The sequence below is a fragment of the Aptenodytes forsteri genome, unplaced genomic scaffold, assembly GCF_000699145.1.
Source record: "Aptenodytes forsteri isolate BGI_AS27 unplaced genomic scaffold, ASM69914v1 Scaffold81, whole genome shotgun sequence".
Lineage (NCBI taxonomy): Eukaryota > Metazoa > Chordata > Aves > Sphenisciformes > Spheniscidae > Aptenodytes > Aptenodytes forsteri.
The window spans coordinates 5,459,314-5,475,752 of record NW_008795259.1 but is presented as its reverse complement, the minus strand read 5'-3'; the positions used below and the strand labels follow the sequence as shown (position 1 = coordinate 5,475,752).

General features: G+C 37.1%; 1 protein-coding gene across 1 annotated transcript in view; it reads left to right on the top strand.

The window, feature by feature from the left end:
- Positions 1-16,439, top strand: part of KIAA1468 (KIAA1468 ortholog) — a 58,500-nt gene that overhangs the window by 18,810 nt on the left and 23,251 nt on the right. The window contains exons 7-15 of the mRNA XM_019472052.1: positions 1,925-2,015; positions 6,852-6,923; positions 7,733-7,873; positions 8,621-8,785; positions 9,651-9,798; positions 12,971-13,127; positions 13,700-13,823; positions 14,911-14,959; positions 15,398-15,477. Coding sequence (XP_019327597.1) covers positions 1,925-2,015; positions 6,852-6,923; positions 7,733-7,873; positions 8,621-8,785; positions 9,651-9,798; positions 12,971-13,127; positions 13,700-13,823; positions 14,911-14,959; positions 15,398-15,477 — 1,027 coding nt within the window. The remainder of the gene's footprint in view (positions 1-1,924; positions 2,016-6,851; positions 6,924-7,732; positions 7,874-8,620; positions 8,786-9,650; positions 9,799-12,970; positions 13,128-13,699; positions 13,824-14,910; positions 14,960-15,397; positions 15,478-16,439) is intronic.

Genomic DNA, 16,439 nt, shown 5'->3' with positions numbered 1-16,439 from the left:
CAATGACCTGTTGTTGAGATCCTTACAACCCTTCCTTCCCCTGAAATACCAATTGTTGTCATATACTTTTAAGATGCTTATAGTAAAATATTTAAAACATTATTTTTTAATGTTTTTGCAATATCTTAAAGTTCCCGACTTTATAGGCAAGGCAAAAGGAAATCTGCATTAATTTTGAGATTTCATGGAACTTTTCTGAGAAAGTATGATTTTAAAAAAAAAAAAAAATTATATATTTTGGTTTTCCCCATTTCTTATGCAGAAGATTTCAAGTGATTACTGTATTCTGCTATTTGCTTTTTTAATATCTTATAAGAGTATATTCTGTTGCCCAGTTCTGTGATTAGGTGTAGCATGTAGAACCAAAGACAGGCATTCGAATAACTATTTTGCTTGTTGTAGAACTCGGAATTACCACAGGCTTTTGTCTCCATATTGCTATCACATATCAGCTGTTGATTTCTTGAGTCTCATCTAATCATTGCATTTTTGTTTTCCCCCAACCTTTTTACCTTGATCAAAGGTCTAGTTCTCTGTACGTGGTAGAGGAAGAAAAAAACAAAAAAAACACAACACAAAACCAAAGAGCTTGCTCTGATTGTTGGCCTAAAGAATGCTGGGAAAAAAATATTTTTAATAGACTATTTCTCCTTGAAAAGATTCTGAAGGTGAATGAGTCTTTCTTTTTTTTTTTTTTTTGATGGAGTATATTGTATAACTGGTTAAGAAATAACCAGCAGAATCTCTGCCTTTCAACCTTAAGGGCATACTATTAGCTGCAGTATATATGGAGGAGTTTAGAGATGACACTAAAACGGTAACAAATTAATTCTGGCTTACTTTCCACAAAGTAATAATGAGCAAATTCTCAGTGGTGTCTTATTCTTACTGTGGAGGTGATGAGTGTCTCATGTCCACGCATTATCATTCGAAACTGGTTATTTAAGTGTCAATGTAGGCACTGAAAGTAAATAGAACTGGTGAACTGCATGCAAAGTTGGTATCATTCGAATCCTATAAACAGGAGAAATAGTTAGAAGTAAAAAATCTTAGCAAGATAAACACTCATTAAATAAAAGTTAAAATATTACAAGTGACAGTTAAGTAAATTTTATTGAAATTTTAAATATATCTCTGTGCCTATGAAATTGATGGAACAACAGTGATTTCTTGCGAACTTTGAGGAAAGTTAAAAAATGAAAGAATATAAATACAAATGACTCAGGTGATCGTAGATACTACTGATTGATTAATCGCTTCCCTTTTATAATGGACTTCAGAAGATTTCTGACAAGAGTGAAGTCCAGTATTTTGGGAGCGATGACAGTAACTTGCATGTTAGAATGTTGCAAAACCATGTCATAAAAGAATTAAGTTACTTGCTTTGAACAAAGTTCATTAAATCACACAAATGCTTCTAAATAAAACCAGTATGTGTACTTGACTAAAATACTGGTAGCATGATAGTATTAAGTAATTTAGATCCTTTTACTCCATAATGAATCATAGTATTCAGTAATAAGAATTAAATGGGAGATTTAGTCAGAGATTCCTGATCTCAGACATTAGGAAATCAGAGATTCCCAAATCAGAGATTCTCAGGCTCAGGTTTATGGAGTTTGGGATCTGCAAGTTTCTGGAAAAGGCATATTAAATAGAAAGCAAGATAGAATAATAGAATAGTTTGGGTTGGAAAGGACCTTTAAAGGTCATCTAGTCCAACCCCCCCCTGCAATGAGCAGGGACAATAGTGGCTTTCAATTTAAGATTTAGCCTTTAAGTCAGTGTGTGTGGTGTGAAATTTTGACTGTAGACAATTACCTGTTGCCTGACAGCATCCGCCTTTCCTAACTTAAAGTATATATTCTATATATTGTAGAACTTTACTTATAAACAGATTAAAGCTTTAAATTTATGTTTTCAGACAGATGATACTGACCGGGTGTGTGGCATTTGCCCGACACGTTGGACCAACACGTGTAGAAGCTGAGCTTTTACCACAGTGTTGGGAACAGGTAACATTATTTTGTCCTTTACGCTGGAAAATTAATTAAAAATTCATAAATGTTGAGTTTTATTTGTTTGAGGGGGAGGTTGTTTTGGTTTTGTTTTTCGATGAATGGCAGTTCAAAGTATTTTTCAGACAGAGATTTGGATGTTCTTTGTCCTTCTTACATATACTTTTATATAACATTAAAAAGAACTCAGGAGCAGAAAATTTGTCAAAGACTATCAGGAGATTCTAGTTACCTGCATATACCTGCATGTTTGTTGTATTGAAATGTAGATATGCACATGTTCATCATCAGTGTTGCCTAACCTATTGCCAGGTAGGTGCCTTTATAATTTGTACTCTAATTTCCAGACTGTTGGAAATCCATTTTTATTCAAAGATTTAATTTGCTGATTTTTATATTGTATTAAGTCCCTGGAGCAGTGTCCACACTTCAGCTAGTTTAAATTCTTAAACAGAAAATTAAAGATCAAAGTAGTCAGAAATAAGTCCCCTGTAGATGGGCATGATTTTACACCTGTAAGATCAGCCTGAAGTTCACACGTGACTTCTAGAATCACAGTGACCTTTTCCACAGATACTCTAAATTAATAGAAATAACCGAACAACCAAACTGAAATGCTCTTACTGTTTCATCTGAGGCATAGAAGCAGAACAACATGAGTTCAGGTGAAAATGCATGGTATTTTCCTACCATAATGAAGAAAAGGGAGTTCATCGTTGCCTAAAAGACAGTGAGTGACTAAGCCATGATGGAGTGGTAATGCTTGCTTTGATGGCACAGTCTTTCTGGTCTGAAAATTGGCTACTGTTTCTTGCATAACGCAGCCATCTGTGTTTCACAGTCAAGTCCAAGCTTTAATAGTCTTAATGCTTTCTGACAGTAGAAGTAAGTATTATATGCAGCATTTGTGCTTATATGTATGACTGATGTATCTATTGATTAAATGAAGGACTCATGGCAATAGTAGTTGAACACAAAATAAACCACATTTTGTTTTCTTAGTCGTTCTCATGATATTTAAACAGTGTTTAAAAAAAACAGTCTCCCTTCAGTAAGAGCACATCTTCATGGTACCAGTTTCTTGCTAATTGCTGATGCAAAAGAGAAACCAGTCCAACTGTAACAGTACAGCATATCAGGCTGCCAAGCCATATGTCATCATGCATTTATTTAATGCAGTTTGCCAGACTTTATTTGCAGTACTGAAACCAGGTCATTATTTTCTCTGGCAAAATACCAGCTGAATCTCATTGTCACAAGACTGAGTTTGTAGAAGGAACTCAAAAATACACATAATTTTCTACCTTTTCTCAGTAGATGCTTTAATCATGAAAGCATTCATGCAGTTGGTCTCAAACCAAAATCTGTTTACAGATGCAGAGGACTGGGCCCTCAGAAGATTCAGCATTTTCATCCACACATTCTGGAGCTCAGAGTTATCAGGCTAGTCTTTGTGATCTTTCTACCTGCTCTTCAGAGGTAGAATTTGGTAGCTGGCTCATCTGAGTTTAGATCGAGGCTCTGTGAATGCTAAAAGTTCCCTCAGAACTAGTGACCAGTTAATTGGCTTCCAAAATTATAATACTGCTTATTAAAGACAAAAGGAAAAGAAATGGTAATAAACATTTCACTGTTATGTTTAAGTTTCCAAAGGCTAATAATCTTCGCTGAACACAAACCTTGTGGAAATTTGAGTCTTTTCCTCCACTGTGTGAGTATGTCTTTGCAATATCAGGGGTGATATTTATACTGCCTTGCCAGTCCATCTAAACCAGTTGAAACTAGTCTTTGCTGTTCCCCTCAGGTAGGCAGAGTTCCAGAAGGCAAAGTGTATCTCTGGTACCAGTAGGGAATTTGCATTTGGAAAGATGGCACATAAGTCAAAGATACTATAGGTATTAAAGCAGCCTGTTGCATGCCCATAATGTTTCTCATCTATGAAATCTCCGTACTTCCAAAAAAATGTAACAGGTGCCCTACTGATGAATGAATGCAAAATAATGATAGACACACTCAAAGAACGTTCTCCCATGCTTGAGACTTCAGTTTAGTCCTGGGGCTCATGATTTGTTCATTTGAGTCTCTTTCAAATGATCTTTGTGACACGTCATTTTTGAGAGGGTTCTTGGTGATTTCAGATCAGAACAGTGAGAAAGTTGAAGACATTAATACTACATCAGTGGTCAGATACCATTGTTCAGTGTGCCATGGAAATAAAGTTGAGGTAAGAAGTTGTCCAAAGTTGATTTATTGCTATGCCTTCATCTGTAGTTTCTCCTAAGCCAGTAGAATTGAGAGAATCACAAAATGGCTGAGGTTAGAAGGGACCTTTGAACACGCTGTAGTCCAAGCCCCCTGCTTAACAGAGTCAACTAGAGCAGGTTTCTCAAGACCAAATCCAGTCTGGTTTTGAATATGTCCAAGGATGGAGGCTCCATAACATCTCTGGGCAACGTGTTCCAAGGTTTGGCCACCCTCCCAGTAAAACAGAATTTCCTCTATTTCATTTCCTCTTGTCCTTTCATTGGGGACTGCTGTGTTCTTCACCTCTCTGCCAATAGGTACAGATATTTATACGTACGGATAAGATCCCTCCTGAGCTCTCTCTTCTCAAGACCAAAGAATCCCAGCTCTCTCAGCCTCCTGCCATATATCAGATACTCCTATCTCTTAATCATCTTCATGTCTCTCCGCTGGACTTGCTCCAGTACGTCTTTGTCTCTGTAGCTGGGAAACCCAGAACTCTACACAGCACTCCAGATGCGGTCTCACCAGTGCTGAGTAAAGAGGGATAATCACTTTCCTTACCTGCTGGTGATGCTTATCCTAGTGCTACCCAGGATACCATTGGTCTTCCTTGCTGCAGGGAGTCCATTGCTGGCTCTGCTTGGTCTCTGTCAGGCCATCCGGGTCCTTCTCTGCTAAGCTGCTTTCCAGCCACTTGGCCCCCAGTCTGTCCTGGTGCATGGGAATTATTTCTGCTCAGGTTCAGGACTTTGCACTTGCCTTTCTTGAACTTCATAAGGGTCCTGTCTGCCTGTTTCTCCAGCCTGTTGAGGTGCCTCTGAATGGCAGTACACCCATCTGGGTATATCAACCACTCCTTCCAATCTTGTGTCATCTGCATACCTGTTGAGGTGCATTCTGTCTTGTCATCCAGGTCATTAATGAAGATGTTATACATCTTCGTTGTTGGGCCCCGAATGAACCCTTGGGGTGCACCACTGGGGACTGGCCCCCAGCTGCAACTCTTTGAGCCTGTCATTAGTTCAGCTAGTATTCCATCCACCTCACTGTCCTTACCTAGCCCAGACTTCATCAGTTTGTGAATGAGGATGTTACAGGAAAAAGTATCAAAAGTCTTGCTGAAGTCAAGATAAACAATATTCACTGCTCTCCCCTTGTTCACTGAGCCAGTCATCTCAGAAAGCTATCAGGTTGGTCATGCATGGTTTTTCCTATATAAATACATGCTGACTATTGCCAACCACATTCTTGTCCTTCGTATGTTTGGAAACGCTTTCCAGGATTAACTGCTCCAACACCTTCCAGGAACTAATGTGAGGCAGACTGGCCTGTGTTTCACTGGATCCTCTGTCTTGGCCTTCCTGAAGATAGTAGTGACATTTGCTTTCTTCCTGTCCTCGGGAACCTCCCCCATTGCCACAACATTTCATTGATTGTCAAGAGTGGTCTTGCAATGACATCAGCCAGCTCCCTCAGCACTCATGGGTACATCCCCATCAGGGACCACAGACTAGTGTATGTCCAATCTGTTTAAATGTTTCCTAACCTGATAATTCTCTACCAAAGGTAAGTCATCCTCGGTCCAGACTTTTGCATGGGTTTTAGGGACCTCGGACTGCTGCAGGCAAGTCTTCCCAGTAAAGACCGAGACAAAGAAGGCAGTGAGTACCTTGGTCTTTTCTGTGGTAAGATGGTTGTCTTACCAAGGCTATACACTGCATAGCAAGAGAGAAAGAAATAGTTGCACTGCATGCATGTCCTATTTTATCTGGCAGGATCAAACTATTCACATTTCCCTCTCACCATTTTACCCTAAAATTTTTTATTCACAAAGTATATTGAAACATATCACACATTTCATTGTACAGCCATTACACTGGCCATTAAAGCTGACTCCACCAGGATACAAACTTGGTTCCGAAGTGTCAATATTAAATTTGTAAGGCAGAATTTTCGAATGGGTTTTGAGTGGAAAGGGGAGGTAGCACAGGATCAAGAGGTTCTTGGGAATAGGAGCTGTTTTCAGTCACATTTTAGATGTGTGACATGTTTATGCTGGACTTGAGAGCAGAACTTCAATAGCATACAAGTACTTTTTGGCTTAGTATGTGTGTCGTCTTTTGACCCCGATTACTTAGCAAGACCTAGGCAGCTATGCTACACTGGTTGTCTCAGAGCACTAGAGGGCACTTGTGTAGTTCTTAGAGGAACGGTGCTCTTGAACGGCTACACAAGACAAAATATTTCCTGACATGCCAGCTCAGAAGTTATTCATACTCTTTAGAGTACAGCAGCCCCTACACTGCTTTCCACCCTTCTTTTTACTGCAAATACATACATGCTTCTCCGATTCTTCTCTTACCATAAGCTCTATTTTATAGGGCAACTAGAGAAGGCTGTATCTGTCTTGCCTTTATGCCTCAGTGCAAGAATTTGAGGCTGCTTAGTACCCATATGCAACTTCTACGGGCACAGTCAATGTTTATCGAAGAGGTGCAGGCGTATCACTCCATTGCAGTTCATTCTAACCACATTTTGAATACTGGTTACTGCAAAGCAAATAGCCATTCTGTTTCTCTTTACCAGATCAACCACAAATACCCAGAGAGACGGCTACTGGTAGCAGAATCCTGTGGAGCTCTAGCTCCTTACCTTCCAGTAAGTATTAATACTGACTCTAAATACTTTGCTAGTGAAAGCAAGGTGAAAATCTGTTGCATAATGTAAACATCCTTTATCATTTTTAATATTCCCAGGTGTATATGTTATGCATACAGTCACATTGTCTTCTACTTTGTATCACACGTGAGATTCAATAAATCACATTAAGGACGAGATAGCTTATGATAGAGGAATACAGGTCAATCTAGCTATAAAATGTCTTTAAAGACAGTATGTTCTGAAAAAATCATCTTTGTTTCAGTAAAGATGAAGTAAAGATAGTTAGGACCAACTAAGGAAATAATCTCTGAAAAAATAATTGGCACCCAATAATAGAGTTCTTCAGACACTGTGGAATGTTACATGAAGACTGCTGCCAGTCAGAAGCAGCAGCAAAATTAAGTCAGTGGTGAACTAGAAATTGAAGCTTCAGAGAAAGAGGAAAATAACCCAAATTAAAAACCCACTTCTCCAATTTAGGAATGCAGTGATTAAAGATTCTGTTTTAAGTCTAGGCCTATAGTAGTTTTTTGCTGTTAGTTATTTGTGGTTCCATATGAATTAAAGGACCTGAGTTCTGTGCTTAGTAGGACAAAAGGCTCTCTAATGAGGCTACTGACATTTTATATTCGTTCATCTTCTGTTGTGAAAACTGAATGTGTAATATTCATAAAGGGATCTATGGTTGGAGGAAGGGATTTTGTTTGTGAGCACTAATAGAAGTGCAAATTACTTATAAAAATTGATATAAACCCACATTTCTTGCTTCATTGGATTTGACAAGTATGTTTCTTGTTTACAAACAGAAAGAAATTCGTAGTTCGTTAGTACTTTCCATGCTGCAGCAAATGCTAATGGAAGATAAGGCAGATCTGGTACGAGAAGCTGTGATCAAAAGCCTTGGCATCATTATGGGATATATTGATGATCCAGACAAATATCAACAGGTATAATTTGGTTGGGGTTCTGTATGTATAAAATGTCTTCTATAGTTATTTCATGAATAGGGGGATGCATAATTTCATGTATTTTTATTAAATCTTTCCAGACACTTTTAAAAATTTTGATGGTTTATATGAATGTTGATTTTTATTGTATCACCAAGACCAAAAAGAAAATGTACACTTACAAGTATCATTAGAACCTCAGGTATAAGCCTTATACAGAAGCTTCTCTAATAATTCATAATTTGCCTTCAAGAACATACCACTTCATTGCCCACCTGATACTATTAGCCAATTTGATATCACTTGCCAACAGAGATTTGTCTACTACAACAAAGTCTACTTGTAGTTCAACTTACTACTGCCTAATAATGTTTCAGATAAGTGAAAATGAAGAACTTGCAATCCTGTCTCTGAGTTTTTGAAGGCAGAGTGGTAAAATGTTTGTATTGAGAACTTGCAATCCTGTCTCTGAGTTTTTGAAGGCAGAGTGGTAAAATGTGTTTGTATTGATTCTGATAACTCGACTGTAGGGAAATACTAGCAGGATCATTGAACCACCTACTGTTTACCTTTGTAGAAGTGGTGGGAATATCTGTTGAAAGGTGTCCATGTACTGTCTTGTTTTATTTTTATTAATGTAAAGTTTTAAAAATAGATGATAATCTTTTTCTAGTCTGTATGTTTTGTGTGGGAAACTTTAGCAAAAATTTTAGGAAAATAATTACATTCTTTATTGTTTTTTGCCAGGGCTTTGAACTGCTGCTTTCAGCTTTAGGAGACCCTTCAGAACGTGTAGTTAGCGCAACACATCAGGTATTTTTACCTGCTTATGCTGCCTGGACAACAGAGCTGGGAAATTTACAGTTCCATCTTATACCTACACTGCTTAATAAAATTGAAAAATTGCTCAGGGTATGTGTTCAGCTGTTTCTACATTGGAGAATTTTCTTTGTATCTTCATTACATACGCAGGCTTTTTTAAAAAATACAAAAACATAAATAATTGCTACTTAATGTTCTATAGGGGAAAAATTTTCTGGAGATTCTTGTTGTAACTCCCTAACTTTCACGTGTCCTTTGGAAGAAGGAAAAAAAACAAAACACCAAAACCCAAACATATTCCTCTTTAACAATGTTTCGCTTTATAGCCCAATAATCAAAGTGCAGTTCAGAAAACACTTGCCTAGGGCTGTGACTGGATAATATCTGTTATTCTGAGTGTATTTGCCCTATATTTAAGTTGTTTTTGAGTGTCACATAGTGTAGTTTTTAATAAAGTGCAGTATTTATTAAACAAAAAAAATAAGTAGAATTGAATGGTTTAGTTAGGTCATTTACAATTATGAGCCAGTTTGCATGCTTGATTTGGTAGATATCTGGAAAGTTCTGGAAAATAGGGTATCCCATAATGATCTAACACACTTAACCAAGATGCTCATTTTCAGAGTACAGGCGACTAGTTTATTCAGTTCTTAGATGCATTGGTCTCTGAGACCAATGTGCTGAAAAATGTTCAATATCAGTATGTTCATCAACATGAACTACTAAATGCCAAAGGCTATATTACTTGAATCTTTTAAGTACAAGTGACTTAAGTGTGACAAGGGGATTTGGATGGTGACACAAAGTAAGCATGTGGTTAGGATAAGTTACTATATAATTAGCGTCTCTGTGTAGAAGCTCATCACAGATGTGTTGATCTCTTGCCAGGGAATACATGCCTAAGCAACAGATCATCCAGTCTGAAAACTTTAAGTAAATGTCCTGTTTGTTTCAGGAAGGAGAACATGGCTTGGATGAACATAAACTCCACATGTATCTGTCTGCTCTGCAGTCATTGATTCCTTCACTGTTTGCACTGGTGCTACAGAATGCACCTTTCACAAGCAAAGCTAAACTTCAGGGAGAAGTACCACAAATAGAAGGTAAATGATTAATTTCTGATATGTGGAATTTTTATAAACTTAAGTATAATTCAGTGACAAATCTCAAAATCACTATTAACTGCAAAGGAAGAATTTCAGAAAATAGTCCCCTATACGACTTGGGACGTATGTGTATTTAAGGTTACTACATAAACGTAAGTTGCAGAATCTATGTGTAAACTTTAGATTTTTATAGCACACTGTCTGTACAATAATGATTTAAGTTTATGTCCCCAAGCCTTTTCTTTTTCTAATCCACCTGTTCTTTATGTTGTATTTTCATATATAGCAAGTACAGAGAAAGAAATTCAAGGAACCTCTGTCATGTTGTGAATTTTCTTTCTTTAATGTTGCTGAGTTGACAGAATTTTTTTTTTTTAAAGGCAGATTCCAGCATAGGAAGATTTGTCTTCACTTGTCATGACTTTGTTCTTTGTTCTGTTTTTCCCTTTTTGGGAAAACATCTTTCTACTTCCTTTCTTCTCTCTGCTCCTGCTTCATCCCTGTGAAAGAAATCAGTCTGACATGAACCCATATCAGATACTTAACAAATTACAAATATCAGCTTATTGATACAGAAGAAATATGTAAGTCGTGAATATTTATGAAATGATTGTCAGTAGAATAAAGGAGAACTAAAGGGTATCCTTTTGGATTTTTTTTTTTCTGTATTTACTTAGCAGTGTTACAGGCAAAATGGCTTCTTTGTGCCCAGTGACATAGCTTTATGTAATCCGATGAGAGTCTTGCAATGAAATACTGTTTTGTCCTAATACACAACATAAATTGTGGGGGGAAAAAAAAACCTGAAACACCAGTTTTGCCTTCTGATTTGCCTCTTAATTGTTTTTTCATATTGGTCTCCCTCAGCAAATCCTTAAGTAATGCTTCCTTTTCCCACCCATTTCTATGCTTGAGAGACCAGATTATCACACAAAAAGTTTTTATTTCATCTCATTGTTTCTCTCTACTTCTTAAAAGAAACTTTTGAGAAAGCAAAGCAGTCCTTAATTGGACTTCCTAAAGGTTTCTGGAGAATTGATTTCCACTAATAACCAATAATAGCTCAAGAAGGCTGGCCTCAGTTCAGTTAACTCTTACAAATAAAAAATTTCATGAAGTGGGAAAAATACAGCCTAGTGCAGGAGCTTCACCATCTGTTATGTATCTATGTAATATCTTAGCAGACTGAATGGCCTCATAGTGAAGTTATACTTAGATCAGCAATCCTAGCCTATAGAATGTTTTCTCTTGTTACAAACACTTTTTAAAGATATTATTGGTAATACCTGTCACATGCTGGTACTAGTGCTGTGTGTGAAGATGCAAAGAAAGGGTAACAACTTTAAAGGAGAATTTGGAAAGTAGCTAGTGGTACGTTACTGTACGATATTAATGTGAAAGTGTTAAACATGCCATGGTAAAACTCATTCAGCTGACTTGAGTCATTTGAAGATGAGCACTTTTTCCCTAAGTGGCTACTACTTAAATAAGGAATTCAAAAATTTCAGGCTTCAGCCTAGTCTGACAGTTTTTTCCTCCACAAAAGTAGAGGAAAAAATCTCATGTACTTTTCACTAATCCAGTAGCATTGCAGGAACTGCAACCTTGCTTTCTTGAATTTTGCAATAGGAAAGATTATTTTCTTGTTGCTTAACTTCTTCATTGCTGAATAATTTTAAGTATGCTTGACATGAATTGAGAATAATAAAAGCAATGTTGGTGTAGTAGGCTTTCAATTCCCAGATACTTTAATGGTCTAGAATTTTTTTGAGGTCTTGCTTTTTACATGTAAATTATTCTCTTCTGATAATTCAAATAATTAAGGAGTTGAGGGAGGGAGTGGGGAGTGTCAAAAACTACTTCATATATAAAGGTTGGAGCAATTAGATGATTAAAGTGTAGCAATAGAAGTCAGGAAACGTTGCCTGCAAGTCACTCTACTGTAAATCTGCGGTGTGTTCTTTGGAATCATAGAATCAGAGAATGGTTTGAGTTGGAAGGGACCTCTAAAGGTCATCTAGTCCAACCCCCCGGCAATGAGCAGGGACATCTTCAACTAGATCAGGTTGCTCAGAGCCCCGTCCAACCTGACCTTGAATGTTTCCAGGGATGGGGCATCTACCACCTCTCTGGGCAACCTGTTCCAGTGTTTCACCACCCTCAGCGTAAAAAATTTCTTCCTTATGTCTAGTACGAATCTACCCTCTTTTAGTTTAAAACCATTCCCCCTTGTCCTATCGCAACAGGCCCTACTAAAAAGGCTGTCCCCATCTTTCTATAAGCCCCCTTTAACTATTGAAAGGCTGCAATAAGATCTCCCCAGAGCCTTCTCTTTTCTAGGCTAAATGACCCCAACTCTCTCAGCCTTTCCTCATGGAGAGGTGTTCCACTCCTCAGATCATTTTTGTGGCCCTCCTCTGGACCCGCTCCAACAGGTCCATATCTGTCTTGTACTGAGGACTCCGGAGCTGGATGCAGTACTCTAGGTGGGATCTCACCAGAGCGGAGTAGAGGGATAGAATCACCTCCCTCGACCTGCTGGCCACGCTTCTTTTTACACAGCCCAGGATATGATAGGCTTTCCAGGCTGCGAGCGCACACTGTCGGCTCATGTCCAGCTTCTCATCCACCAGTACCCCCAAGTCCTTCTCGGCAGGGCTGCTCTCAATCCCTTCATCCGTGTCGACTGCACCACTCAGCTTGGTGTCATCCGCAAACTTGTTGAGGGTGCACTCGATCCTACTGTCTATGTCACTAATGAAGATATTAAACAGTACTGGTCCGAACAGACCCCTGAGGGACACCACTTGTCACTGACCTCCATCTGGACGTTGAGCCATTGACCACTACTCTCTGGATGCGACCATCCAGCCAATTCCTTATCCACCAAAAAGTCCATCCATGAAATCCATATTTCTCCAATTTAGAGAGAAGGATGTTGTGGGGGACCGTGTCAAAGGCCTTGCAGAGGTCCAGATAGACGACATCTGTAGTTCTTCCCTTGTTCACTGATGTGCTCACTCCATCATAGAATTGTAAAAAGCAATTTGATAACCTTACACAGAAGGCACTAAAGAGTTTCAGGCTTTCTTAGCTATCTTTACTGACATCGTCTCCAAGGTATTTTCATCTTCTTTTGTTCATGATCACTTGTTCTCTGCTGTTACAGTCACTAGATTTCCCCGACCTGTATCGCCTCTTCAGGATGTGGCCATCATCGTTGGAAGCCGTGAACAATTAGCAGTGTTGTTGCAACTGTATGACTATCAGCTAGAACATGAGGGTACCACAGGCTGGGAGACTTTGCTATGGGTAGTCAATCAACTGTGAGTTAATTTGTATCTTATGATTCCTAATTTTAAAATGTGTCCAAATTAATAGTTTTTAAGCATGATTCTATTTAACAGTTATTAAACAAAAGAATTTTAAGGATGATTGTGTTTAAGAATTATTAAAGAGAAAAAGTTTGAAATTTTTTTTAGGCATTTTAATTTTCATACTCAATTGGCTTTGATCTTATTCAGAAAATATCAACTATCTAGCAGAATGTGTAGGTAACTACTTGCTCCAAAAAATGGTTTCTTTCATCTTTGTACTAATATAGTCAATTCTCTGTTGATGTGAAGATTGTTGTATTCTGAATATCTCATGAAATACATTGTTCTGAAGTAACAGATGTTTGAAAGTATAGGTCAGACTTTTCTGGCACTTAAACCCTTCCTTTCTTCAAGGGTCAGGAATTGTACAGAACATGTAGATAACTTTATTAGAACCATTAGTGGGGGGGGTGTGTGTATATATTTATTAATATAAACTGTAAATCTATACAGATATAACTGGAGAGAAACAAAAGATCAGAGTAGTGTTTAATATCCTTTTATTTCCTGATTTTTTTTAGGCTACCGCAGCTTATAGAAATAGTTGGCAAGATCAATGTAGCATCAACTGCCTGTGTCCATGAGTTCTCTAGATTTTTCTGGAGACTTTGGAAGACATTTGGGAAAATTTTTACAAACACTAAGGTAAGATATTACCTTAAATACTCTACAAAAAGAGTACCTTGATAATATATATTCTCCATATTAACGGTGTGTCTGAATACCTGCGCTTTATGTGACCATTTATATTTGCATGCCACACTGATGCTTTTCCATAAGTGTATTTAAACCTGCTATTTTTAAACCTCTGTTTGCATCCTTTTGATTTCTGTTTTTGACCATTTTGGAATGGCCTTCTCATCTTGCCCAACAAGGAAGGATTTTTTTTTTTAAACTGTATTCTTCATATTTGCTCTGTGAATGGCATAGAGAATGGGAGAGATCATCCTAATTCTAGTGATTTAGCAATTTTCTCTCTTTAGAACAGCATACTGTTCAGTGTTTGTGGTGTACATAAGTACTCCAGCCTGTACTTGTTTGGAAATTTGACATTAATGCTTTCCCTGCCCGAAATATTTTCTGTAGATGATATCTAAACAGTTTTATTAAGGAAATACCTCATTTTTCTCAATAAAATAACTTCTGAATATAATTTAAAAATATTTTAAAGGGAAATTATAAAACATGAGAGGATTACCTAAAGATAAAATTACAAAACAGGATTAGCATTATGTGCTGCCTCCAGAGAGGAGATTAAAACCAGTCTCTGGTCTTTGAAAGCCCCTTCTGTAAGTTGTCTTTAGAACCCTTGCTTCTATTAAATTGTTCTGATACTATCACAGCTATGTTTTGGAAGAGAGCACTTCATGGACAGCAAAGTCCGAACAAACATTTTGGTTTTTTACATATAGCTTGGTAAAACCATAAACCCTAAAGCCCAGCCAAGCATATTGCTAAGAGACTTCAACTTTTGGTATCAGGAGTGCTAAATACTGCTACCTCAGTGTGGGTACTCAATAGAAATTTTTACTCTCTTATGCATACTTTCAATTTTCGTAAAACCTGGCTGTGCTTTTTAAAGGTTTTTTTCTTTCTGTACCTTCAAAATGTCCTTTTTCTGTTGGTTTTTTTTTTTATTGTTAATTTTTTCCTAAGAATTGTTATTTTTTTCCTAAGTTAACTGACACTGGTAACAGATTTTCTTACATGGGATTCATCATCCTTTGTATAGGTAAAACCACAGTTCCAGGAAATCTTAAGACTGTCTGAGGAAAACATAGGTAACTAGCTTTTTACTCAAATGAATAAAAATTGATCTTAAATGCAACTGGGAAAAAACTGTCAATCTCTTGTTCAAATAACATTTTCAGACTGCAGTTCTCAAATTTGTCATCTTCCTGAAATGTTGAAAATATAATTTTAATCTGAATGGAAATCTCTGCAGTTGTAGATTATGTGTGTGTAAAGTACAAATAAAATCTCAAATCCAAATACCACTTGAGCATTATTTTAGCACATGTGTGCATGTATATATGCATATATATGTATATAAATTCTTCATTTATATATAAAAAGATGAATGTATATATTTATATTACACACATATAAGTATACATTTTTAATATATAAATATATAGTGTATAAACATATATTGCACACACACATATATACACATATATGTGTATATAAAACCTAAATTCTTCACCGTGTTTCATTAGATTCCACAGCAGGTAACGGAGTGCTAACAAAAGCCACAGTTCCCATCTATGCAACAGGGGTCCTTACATGTTATATTCAGGTAGGTTTGTTTTTCTAGTTTTTTGTTAAATTTGTAATAATATGTAAAATTTACTCCACCACATACCCCCACTGTTTTCTTTGAAAACTTACAGCGCTCTTGTGCTTTGAACATAGGTAGATAAGTGGGCAGCTGTAAACACATTTAAAAGCAAAGTTTTCTGGTCAGGTTGTCTACTACATTTAGGTGATAGTCATCAGTGTTAAAACCTGGATTCAGTAAATCTTAAAATGACATCTGGCATTTTCACTGCTGCTAACTCTCAGACATTGACAACTGCCATGTGCCTCTATCAAAAATATTAATGCCATTCTATAAATGGGTTCTTGGCCATTTAACTGTGTCCCCTGCAAACAAAATTTTGCAAAATTTACTGAAACAGATAAGGAGGTAAATCGCCATTTTGGGCATAGCTGCAGTCTTAAAATTTCAGTGTTATCTAGTACTAAAATAAATACTCCATAAATAATACTACCTAATCCTCCAGTAACCAGCAGTTATAGACTGGCATATATGTAGCTTACAGGAAAAAATAAATACTTCATCTCACAAATGTTTAGTGGACTGTGAGCAATCACAAACTCTCAGGAGCCATGAAAGTGCTGAAGTACTCTTCTTAGAAGTTTCTTTAGTAAAACAATTTGGGTAACTTATGCACGAGTATGTGCTTAGTTGATGAAGTACAGAAATACAGTCTATTCTTGTGTTTGCTTTGAAAGGTTCTTGTTCTTAAACCACATTTTTGAAGTTCATAAGAAGATTGTTGTTGTGGTTTAACCTCAGCCGGCAACTGAGCGGCACATAGCTGCTCACTCACTCCCCCCGGCCCCAGTGGGATGGGGGAGAGAACCGAAAGAATAAAAGTGAGAAAACTCATGGGTTGAGATAAGAACAGTTTAATAATTGAAATAAAATAAAATAGTAATAATAATAATAATAATAAAAGAATATACAAAACAAGT